We start from the raw sequence: 11,871 nt of genomic DNA on the forward strand, positions 1-11,871 counted from the left end.
AAAACTCCATTGATTTGTAGATAGTCTCATTAGATGGGAAGAAAACAAGTGTAACTCACTTGTTCAATAAGGAAGGTTTACGTATCGCAAGGAACTACAGACTGAGTATTTTAACATTTGCTGTCTTTAATAATAATTTCTAACATTTTCCCTATATATTCAATACATAATTTCAGTTGCATGACACTGTAATCTTTTGCTATAAATTCTGTCTTAGGATCCTCTTCCAAAGCTACATGATGAAAGCTACTGATCCGAAAGCTAGTTCTTCCAAATAAACTTGTTGGACTATAACCTGGTGTTATGTGATTTTTAACTTTGTCCACTCCAGTCCAACACCAGCACCGCCACATCATCATTTAAACAGGGCAATAATAAGACCGTATTTGGAGCACTGCATAGTTTTAGGCAAGGAAGTATGTAAATCAATGGAGGCAGTTCAGGGAAGTTTTTCTTGATTTAATGCTTGGAATCGGTGGGTTGTCTTGAGGTTAAATTGAATGATCCAAGATTGTATTCACTAGAGTTTGGGAGAGTAAGAAGCAACTTGGTTGAAATGTTCTGAATTGTGTTTCCTCTAATTTGTTTTCTATTGCAAGACCTCCAAGAGCTGAAGCCAGGCACCAATGCATTAGTATGCTGGTGTGCATCTGCGCAACTGTGAAGCTTGGAGAAAATGCCTATCCTGACAGCTATTGACAGAGTAAAGATGCTGTTTCCTCTTATGGGAGAATCAGAAACTAGGTGTCATTTTTTAAAAATTAAAGGCTAGGTGAAATTCTTTGAGGATCATGAGTCTTTGGAACTCTTACTGAAAAGATACTGAAAGCAGAGCCTTTGCCTATTTTTAAGACAGGGGATACAAGGTTTTTCAGTTAGACAGGAATGTGTATTTAAAGTTAAAATCCAATTATCTCGTTTTTTCTTTAATGGTGGAACAGACTCGAAGGGTTAAATGGCCTACATCTGTTCCTTGCTCATAATATAGCAATTTAAGATACTGCATTAATTTATATAATTGTACATGAAGTCATATAAGCTCCTGAAACTCATTAATTTTGCCTGGATTATAATCAGAGGATTTAATGGTAAAAATTTAAATGAAAATTAAACAGTTCAGATCTACTGATATGTCATTTATTTTATGTAAAGTGCACTAATAAGTCTGAATTTTATTTCTATTTTTTCTTAGAGATGCCTTAAACAAAATGAAAGATGTTTATGAACGAAATCCTCAGATGGGTGATTCTGGAAGCTTGCACCCAAAGATTTCAGAGACCATGTGTAACATTGACAAACTCCGTCATGAGATTCAAAAGCATGAGGTAAATTCAAAAATAATATATTTATTGCATTAAAGATGTCAGAGTTGCACATTACTCACATATTTTAAGTATTGGGTATGCTGTAAATTGTCTGACACATCTAATTTTGTTGGTTTGTAGCTGAGTACAAACATGTCAAGTCAGCGGAAAGATATTGCACGTTAGAGGATAAAGACACCAAGTCACAGGTGATTTGGTGGTGGCTTGTTTAAAAAAGACCAAAAGTTATAGATTTGATTTCTGGTCAGAACTGACCTGAGTTTGTGTTTGGAGAGCTTTCTTTAACTTCAATAACTCTAGACTAAGAAAAAAAACATGGAATGAGTCCTGTTATTGGATACTGTCCAATGGCAAATGTAAGTGTTTTGAGTGAGGGCAGAAGTATACTCTTGATTCTAATATAGATTGATATAGGTTAAGTAATCAAGCATTTACTATCCATACTCATTTTTCATTAATTTGTACTGTCAGTGTTTTTTAAAAAAAATCACACAAGTATAAGTACATTTCGGAGAAACGGGCTATCGGTTAGCGTTGGATGAATCCAACTTAACTGATTTCACCCAAAAGAATTTTCAATAGCCTTTCTACTTCAAGTGGAGGTACATCATGTCTAAGTTGTACCGTGACACTACAGAACTTGATAGACCATATGTTTCTTTTCAGTTTTCTTCACAGTTATGAAACTGATCTGTGAAACTGCATTATAAGCTGGTTGGAATGGAACTTATTTCAGAATCATTTATCACAACAAATTACAACGAAGACCGTTCCCTCCATGACTACCTGGTCAGGTCCACGCCCCCCTACAACCCACCCTCCCATCCTGGCACCTTCCCCTGCCACCGCAGGAATTGCAAAACCTGCACCCACACCACCTCCCTCACCTCCATCCAAGGCCCTAAAGGAGCCTTCCACATCCATCAAAGTTTTACCTGTACATCCACCAATATCATTTATTGTATCCGTTGCTCCCGATGCGGTCTCCTCTACATTGGGGAGACTGGACGCCTCCTAGCAGAGCGCTTTAGGGAACATCTCTGGGACACCCGCACCAATCAACTACACTGCCCTGTGGCCCAATATTTCAACTCCCCCTCCCACTCTCTGCCGAGGACATGGAGGTCCTGGGCCTCCTTCACTGCCGCTCCCTCACCACCAGACACCTGGAGGAAGAACGCCTCATCTTCCGCCTCGGAACACTTCAACCCCAGGGCATCAATGTGGACTTCAACAGTTTCCTCATTTCCCCTTCCCCCACCTCACCCTAGTTCCAAACTTCCAGCTCAGCACTGTCCCCATGACTTCTCCTACCTGCCTATCTTCTTTTCCACCTATCCACTCCACCCTCCTCCCTGACCTATCACCTTCATCCCCTCCCCCACTCACCTATTGTACTCTATGCTACTTTCTCCCCACCCCCACCCTTCTCCCACTTATCTCTCCACCCTTCAGGCTCTCGACCTGTATTCCTGATGAAGGGCTTTTGCCCGAAACGTCGATTTTACTGCTCCTTGGATGCTGCCTGAACTGCTGTGCTTTTCCAGCACCACTCTAATCTAGAGTCTGGTTTCCAGCATCTGCAGTCATTGTTTTTACCATAACAAATTACCTGTCCTAAGTTTAGACTATCAAGAACTTTTACAGTTGAACTTGAAGTACTTTTTGATGAAGGAAAAGGACAGGTTCTGGACTGGAAGGTATCCTGCATGGTGCATCCTAAAGTTCTCTTAGTTAATTGAAACTATTGTACTGTTGTATTGTTTTGTGTTTTATGACTAGTTAATTATTTTTGACTGCAATGGACAGTGTTAAAGTAAACTCTAGTGAACAGACAACATGATGATTTGATTTGACTATAACACTGATAATGCATCAACCTCTTTAAGATGTGGCTCTTTGAGGTTGAAAACAGAACATGTCCAAGAGGAGATAGACGATTAAGTGGTGGCACTGCATTTGAACGACCTGCTGAAATTAACCATCATGGAACACCTGGCAGGGAAAGGTACGCATAAAACTGCTGTAGTCGTTAAAGAAGTTGTAATTGACTTCAATCAAATGGTTTATAAGATAAATATAAAATAAATCAGCACGGAATTTAATTTCGAGTTAAAACTCCTGATTTGATTACATTGGATTTTTTGATTTTGTAATTTTTGTTTACTAATTTATAAGGATGAGCCTTTCAGTCAGTTGAAAGGACAAATCAAAAGCTGGAATCAATTTACTGCTTTAGATATGTTCAAATCAACAGAGGCTAGAAATTTATAACTGCGTCATAAATTTGCGAAATATCAAAGAACATGGGATTTAAAACCTGTAACGCAGAGGTTAATATTAGATAGATATTATGCAACTTTCAAGCAGTAAACAAGTATATTGAAAGAATCTGCCACATATGGGTGGTTATTAAAACCTCTCATCATGCTCCAGTTCACATAGTATAAATTAGATTTTAGGAATTTGTTCTCCGGTTAACCAAGGCACCCATTGCTGGCGTACTGCTCCTAAACAGTGTCAGAATATTTGCTAAAGACTGTAAATGTGATAAACCTGGCACATAGGAAGATGTTTTTGTTGGAAGTCAGTCATCTCAGGACATAGAACATGGAACAATACAGCTCAGAGCAGGCCCTTCGGCCCTCGATTTTGCACTGACCTGTGAATTAATCTAAGCCCATCCCCCTACACTATCCCATTATCATCCATGTGCTTATCCAAGGATTGTTTAAATCTCCCTAATGTGGCTGAGTTAACTACATTGGTAGGCAAGGCATTCCATGCCCTTACCACTCTCTGCGTAAAGAACCTGCCTCTGACATCTGTCTTAAATCTATCACCCCTCAATTTGTCGCCAAGCCCCCTTGTACAAGCTGACATCATCCTAGGAAAAAGACTTTGTGTCTCCCCTATCTAATCCTCTGATCATCTAGTATGTCTCTATCAAATCCCCTCTTAACCTTCTTCTTTCTAATGAAAATAGACCCAACTGTCTCAGCCTTTTCTCATAAGACCTTCCCTCCAGACCAGGCAACATCCTGGTAAGTCTCCTCTGTGCCTTTTCCAATGCTTCCACATCCTCCTTGTAATGGGGTGACCAGAACTGTAAACAATATTCCAGGTGCGCATGACATCATGGCTCCGGAACTCAATTCCTCTACCAATAAAACCGAACACACCATATTCCTTCTCAACAGCACTATCAATCTGGGTGGCAACTTTCATGGATCTATGTACATTGACTCCAACATCCCTCTGCATATCCACACTACCAAGAATCTTTCCATTGACCAGTATTCTGCCTTCCTGTTATTCTTCCCAAAGTGAATCACCTCACACTCATCTGCATTGAACTTCATTTGCCACCTCTTACCCCAATTCTGCAGTTTATCCAAGTCCCCCGACAACCTACAACATTCTTCCACACTGTCCACTACTCCACTGACTTTGGTGTGCACATCTCTGCAAGGGTTCCTCAGCGTAGTGTTTCTTGGCCTAACCATCTTCAGCTGCTTCGTTAATGACATTCCTTCCATCATAAGGTCAAAAGTTTGCCGATGATTGCACAATGTTCAGTATTATTCGCAACTCCTAATACTGAAGCAATCCATGTTCAAATGCATCCAGATCTGGACAATGTCCAGTCTTGGGCTGACAAGTGGCAAGTGACATTGGCATCACACATGCCAGACAATGACCATCTCTAATGAGGCAATGTAACCACCTCATTCAATGGTGCTTCCATCGCTGAAAACCCACTACCAATATCCTCTGGTTACTGTTGATTGGAAACTAAGCTGGTCTCACCACACAAACAATGGCTACAAGATCAGGTCAGCGGTTAGGAATACTTCAGCGAGTAGCTCACCACCTTACTTCCCCCAAAGCCTGTTCGCCATTTCAAAGATACAAGTCAGGAGTGTGGTGGAACACACTCCACATTCCTGGATGGGTGCAGCTCCAGCAATACTCAAGAAGCTAGGACAAAGCAGCCTGCTTGATTGACACCACGTCCACAAGCATCCACTCCCTCCATCACCCATGCTCAGTAGCAGCAGTGCGGACTATCTACCACAGAAATTCACCAAAGATCCTTTAGATGGCACCTTTTAAACTCACAACCACTTCCATCTAGAAGGACAAGGGCAGCATATACCCAGGAAGACCACAACTGCAAGTTACCCTACAAGCCACTTGCTGTTCTGACTGGAAATATATCACCGTTCCTTCACTGTCAATGGATCAAAATCCTGAAATTTCCTCCCTAAAGGCATTGTGGATAAACCTATAGCACCTGATTGCAGCACTTAAAGAAGGCAGTACCTTACAGAGGGCAGCTAGGATAGGCAATAAATGTTGGCCAGCCAGTAATGCCCAGGTCTCAGTGAATTTAAAAAAGAACATTTTGGAGTGTTTACTATGAAGCATCAAAACATTTATTATTAATTGGCTGCTAATTTTATTTTCTCTTGTAGCTGTTAACATTTGATTCCTTTGATGTGTTGTGGCTTTGGTAATATCAAACCTGCCTACTGTTCCTTATTTAAGAAATCGCAGCCCTGGATAACATCCAAACTTTCTGACAATGTAGTCGGCATGACATTCAAAATCCATAATAACGTTGAACCCAAAGCACAAATGGTTGAATCATACTGACCAGGAAGGTACGAGGTTTGATCCCGAAGAGGAGAGATTGAATTTATGCCAGAGCAAATTTTCATTTCTTTTTGAAATGTAGTCAATTGACTAAAGTACCAATGATGATTGGCACAAGAAGCACCATGTCAATTGCTATAACTTTTTTTAAAGTAATGCGTGAAAATTGTGAAGTTAATCCAAATAGTGCTTTCCCTGTCAAAGAGCTTTAGAAAAATAAACTATAGGTTGAAGTTGTAATTTGTTGCTAGTTTCTTGAAAAAAAATCCAGCAGTGTTTTAAGATGCGTGTCCTTGTATGAATAACTTGTTGATCTTTATGGTTCTATTTGAACTGCATTTAAAACTAGACATCTACAAGTTTCAGTATTTCATGTAAATTTCTTATTAAATAATTATTTTCTGACTTCACTACAATCAGCCCTGAAGGGAGCTACACAGATGATCCAAATCAAGAGCTGAGAGGAAACCAGAGATATCCAGACCCTCAGCGTGCACCTGAATTTGATGATGAATTTGAAGATGATGAGCCTCTTCCTGCAGTTGGTCACTGCAAAGCTCTGTATCCATTTGATGGTAAGATCTTTAATGTTTATTGAAATGCTTGTTTTAATAGAAAAGATTTAGTCGTTTATTTATTCTTTTGTTTTTATTAAATTTTCCAACACTAATCCAAGACTAGAAACATTTCAAAAACATTTTGAATTACTATAACAGATTTGTAACTTTATTTTGAATTAAAATATAGTTTACAATTAGTCACTTTATGTTGCATGAAGTACTAATTTAAGGAACAAACTTGCTAATTATTATAAATTCTAATTATACCTAAATTATTTTGTTCTCCTTCACTGATTTTGATGACAAAATAATTGAGAACTCAAAATATTCCATTAATTGGTCCAACATATGAAGTTGTAGGAAGGGGTGAAAGGGAAGTTAAAGGGTAAAGTGGAATATAATGTGGTATCCAATTTAATGATCTGGAAAATGAGCATGATATTAAGCAGGTTTTCCCCTGCAGTACAATACCATTTAAGTGTGAGCTGCTTGCTTTTTAGGAAGAAGGAATAAGCCACCCACTTTTTTGGGGAAAAAAACCTGGATGGGAAACAAGAGCAAAATAATCTAGTGGTTCAAATTACAAGAAAATAGCAATTCTGGTTAACAGACCCCTTACATTAAACCAAGCACTTGCTGTAATTTCTAGAATAGTAGAATCGTTTAGAAACTTGGTTACATGACACTTGCTACTGTGCACAGCTCAATCTCCATATTACAAAAAGGATATAGAAGCACACTAGAAGTGTGAATGCATCTTGACCTGTTGAGTATTTCGGGCATTTTTTGCCTTTTGTTTTCCTATTTTGCAGCTATAGATTTGGGTACTGATCAGGGATAGGCTTTTTTTTTTCCCCTTAAACAAAAATAAAAGTTGCTGGAAAAGCTCAGCGTGTCTGGCTGCAACTGTGCAGAGAAATCGAAGTTAATATTTTGGGTCCAGTGACCCTTCCTCAGAACTGATAGTAACTGGGAAATTGTTGGTTTATATACAGAAGATCAGCTGGCAGGAGTAAGGAGTAAATGATAGGTGGGTATAGAGCCCAATCAAAGACAAGATCAGTTGGACAAAGGAGTGGTTGGGAGGGTGAATAGCTGTTAATGGACACTGTAAGTGGCTAACAATAGGTAATGTGTAATGGCAGACTATGTGATAACAAGGCTAGGTGTGTGGGGTAGGGGCTAGGACATGGGGGAGTTCAGGCCCTAAAATGATTGAATTCTATATTGAGTCCAGAGAGCTGCAGGATCCCGAAGTGGAAAATGAGGTGCTGTTCTTCCAGCTTGCACTGAGCTTCGCTGGAACACAGCAGCAGGCCTGAGACAAGGATGTTGGCCAGGGAATACGGTGGTGTGTTGAAGTGGCAGGCAACTGGAAGCTCTGGATCATCATGTCAGACAGAACGTAGATGTTATGCTTCATTTCCCCAGTGTAGAGGAGACTAAATTGTGAGCAGCGAATGTAGTAGACTAGATTTGACAAGTGCAGGTAAAGTGCTGCATCACTTGCGAGGTATGTTTGGGCCCTTGGATACTGAGGAGGAAGGAGGTAAATGGGCAGGTGTTACATGTTTAGAGGTTGCAGAGGAAGGTGCCATGAGGCTGTTGGGCTTGAAGGAAGAGTGGATCAGGGTGTCCGTGAGGGAACAGTCCCTGCAGAAGGCAGTCAAGGGAAGGGAGGGAATATGTGTCTGGCGGTGGCATCTCACTGGAGGTGGTAGAAATGGCAGTTGATGATCTTCTGGATGTGGATGCTGGTGGGATAGTTGGTAAGGACAAGGAGAACCCTACTGCTGTTGTGGGAGGGAAGAGAGGGGGTGTGTGCAAAAGTGCAAGAGACGTGAGGGCCCTGTCGACAATGGTGCTGGGGAATCCTCAGTTGAGGAAGAAGGTGGACATTTTGGAGGCTCTCTTGTTGAAGTTGGCCTCATAGGAACATATGCGATGGCGACGGAGAAACTGGGAGAACGGAATGGAGTCTTTATAGGAAACTGAGTGCAGAAATGTCTGGTTCAGATAGATATGGGAGTCGATGGGTTTATAGTGGATATTAGTGGCCAGTCCATCCCCAGAAATGGAAACAGATGTCAAGGAAGAGAAGGGAGGAGTCAGAACCTAGGTGAAAGTGAGGGCAGTGTGAGAATTGGAAGTGAAATTGTTGAACTTTTCCAATTCTGGACAAGAGAGGGAAGCAGCACAGATTATATCATCAATATACAGAGAAAGAATTGTGGGTGGGGGCCAGAATAGACTAGAACAGGGAATATTTCATGTATCCCACAAAGAGACCAGCATAACTGGGGTCCATGCGAGTACCCATAGCCACCCCTCTGACCTGAAGAAAATGAGAGGGGTTAAAAGAGAAGTAGTTGAGGGTGAGGACAAGCTCGGCCAAGCAGAGGAGAGTGGTGGGTAGGGACCGTTCAGGCCTTTGATCCAGGAAGAAGCAGAGAGCCCTGAGATAATCCTGGGCACACAGGAATAATGCAGAGAATGAGGTAAGACTGATAAATTAAACTGCATTTATTTCAATACAAGAGGCCTAACAGCTAATGCAGGTGAACCCAGGGCATGTTTGAGAACATGGTACTGAGATATCATAAGGGAAAGTGAAGACTGCAGATGCTGGAGTGTCAAGAGTTGAAATGTGGCACTGGAAAAGCAAGGCAGGTCAGGCAGCATCCGAGAAACAAGAGAGTCGTCGCTTCGGGCATAAGACCTTCATCAGGAATGTCTGGCTTATGCCCGAAACGTCGATTATCTTGCTTCTCGAATGCTGCCTGACCTGCTGTGTTTTTCCAGTGCCACACTTTTCGACTCCTGGGATATCTTAATGATTACAGAGATGTGGCTCTGGGATGGACAAGACTGGCAGAGATGTTCCAGGGTATAGATACTGGATAGAGGGAGAAGAGGAAGTGGCATTTTAGATTAGGGATAACATTACAGCTGTACTTAAGAAGGAAATTCCTGAGACTACATCCAGGCAAGTTATTTGGGTAGAACCAAGAAATAAGAAAAGAATGATCACCTTATTGTGATTGTACTGTAGACCCCCAATAGTCAGTGGGAAACTGAAGCAAATTTGTAAGGACACCTCAAATAGAGATGATATGCTGGAAAGCATTGTTGACCACGTGGCAGGGGAAATTGCGGTCCTTGAAATAGGAGGTCATCGGGGATGTCTTGGAGTGGAATTGCTCCTCCTGATGGGAGCAGATATGGCAGAGGAATAATAAGGCGGTAATGGTAGGAGATTTTAACTTACCAAATGTAGACTGGGGCTGCCATAGTATTAAGGGCTTTGATGGAGAAGAATTTAAGTGTGTACAAGAAAATTTTCTGATTCAGTATGTGGATGTACCAATGAGAGAAGGAGCAAACCTTGACCTCCTCTTGGGAAATAAGTCAGGGCAGGTGACTGAGGTGTCAGTAGAGGAGCACCTTAGGGCCAGTGATCATAATTCTATTAGTTTTAAAGTTGTGATAGAAAAGGATATACTGCATCTAAAAGTTCAAGTTCTAAATTGGGGGAAGACCAATTTTGGCAGTATTAGGCAAGAACTGTCAAAATCAAAAGGTTTGGCACTGGAAAAGCACAGCAGGTGAGGAGCAGGAGAGTCAACGTTTTGGGCATAAGTCCTTCATCAGGAATGTGGTGGGAGGGAAGGGGGCTGAAAGATAAAGGTTGGGTGAGGGGGAAGGTTGCTGGGAAAGTGATAAGATACAGGAGGAGAGTGATGGTGATCGGTCAGAGGGGAGGGTGCAACAGTTAGGTGGGAAGGAAGATGGACAGGTAGGGCAGTTCAAGAGGGCAGTGCCATGTTGGAAGATTGGATCTGGAATGAGGAATTTGGCAAAATCAACATTGATGTCTTGTGGTTGTAAGGTCCCAAGGTGGAAGATGAGACGTTCTTCCTCCAAGTGTTGGGTGGCTTGGATTTGGCAGTGGAGGAGGCCCAGGACTTACATGTTCTTATCGGAGTGGGAGGGGTGTTCAAATGGTCAACCACAGGGTGGTGGGGTTGTTTGGTGAGTGTTTCCCAGCGATGTTCCCTGAATCATTCTCCGAGTTGGCGTCCTGTCTCCCTAATGTTGAGGAGACCACACTAAAAGTAACAGACATAGTAGATGAGGTTTTTGAATGTGCAGGAGCATCTCTGCTGGATGTGGAAGAATCTTTTGGGGCCTTGGACGGAGGTGAGTGGGGAGGTGTGGGCTCAGGTTTTACATCTCTTGCACCATAGGGGAAGGTGCCGGGAGTAGGGGGGTGTGTTGGTGGGGGGATGTGGATCTAACAAGGGAGTTGCGGAGGGAATGGTCTCTGTGGAATGCTGATGGGGTGGGGCAGGATATATATCTCTGGTGGGGTCTGATTTTAGGTGGCGGAAATGGCAGAGGATAATGCGCTGTATCTGGAAATTAGTGGGGTGAAAGATAAGAAGCGGGGGATTCTGTCCTTGTTGCGGTTGGAGTGGTGGGGTTCAAGAGTGGAGGTGTGGAAAATAGAGGAGATGTGCTGGAGAGCATTGTTGACCACATGTCAGGGGAAATTGCAGTCCTTGAAATAGGAGGTCATTGGGGATGTCCTGGAGTGGAATTGCTCCTCCTCATGGGAGCCAATATGGCAGAGGAATTGAGACTAAGGGATCACATTTTTACAGAAGGGGGTTTTGGGAGGAGGTATAATCAAGGTAGTTTTGGGAGTCTGTGGGTTTGAAGTAAATGACCGTGTTGAGTCGGTTGCCGGAGATGGAAACGGAGAAGTCCAGCAAAGGGAGGGAGCTTTCAGAAATGGTCCAGGTGAACTTGAGGTCAGAGTGGAAGGTGTTCGTGAAGTTGATGAATTGTATAACCTCCTTGTGGGAACACGAAGTGGCGCCGATACTTTCATCAATGTAGGAGGAAAAGGTGGGGAATGGTGCCAGTGTAACTGCAGAAGATAGACTGTTCCACATATCTGACGAAGAGGCAGGCATAGCTGGGTCCATGCATTTGCCCTTGGCGATTCCTTTTGTCAGAAGGAAGTGGGACGATTTGAAGGAGAAGCTGTTGAGGGTGAGGACATGTTCCACCAATCAAATTAGTGTGTTAGTGGAGGGGTACTGGTTGGGTTGGTGGGAGAGGAAGAAGCGGCGGGCTTTAGATTAGATTAGATTACAGTGTGGAAACAGGCCCTTCGGCCCAACAAGTCCACACCGACCCTCCGAAGTGCAACCCACCCATACCCCTACATTTACCCCTTACCTAACACTACGGGCAATTTAGCATGGCCAATTCACCTAACCTGCACATCTTTGGACTGTGGGAGGAAACCGGAGCACCCG

The 11,871-nt window shown here is 42.4% G+C and overlaps 1 protein-coding gene across 4 annotated transcripts in view; it reads left to right on the top strand.

Annotated features, from left to right (window-relative positions):
- fnbp1l (formin binding protein 1-like) overlaps positions 1-11,871 on the top strand; it is a 201,806-nt gene that overhangs the window by 179,929 nt on the left and 10,006 nt on the right. For all 4 annotated transcript variants that reach the window (XM_043698825.1, XM_043698826.1, XM_043698827.1 and 1 more), the window contains 3 exons: positions 1,193-1,325; positions 3,215-3,333; positions 6,405-6,559. In XM_043698825.1, the coding sequence (XP_043554760.1) occupies positions 1,193-1,325; positions 3,215-3,333; positions 6,405-6,559 (407 nt within the window). The remainder of the gene's footprint in view (positions 1-1,192; positions 1,326-3,214; positions 3,334-6,404; positions 6,560-11,871) is intronic.

The sequence above is a fragment of the Chiloscyllium plagiosum genome, chromosome 11, assembly GCF_004010195.1.
Source record: "Chiloscyllium plagiosum isolate BGI_BamShark_2017 chromosome 11, ASM401019v2, whole genome shotgun sequence".
NCBI lineage: Eukaryota > Metazoa > Chordata > Chondrichthyes > Orectolobiformes > Hemiscylliidae > Chiloscyllium > Chiloscyllium plagiosum.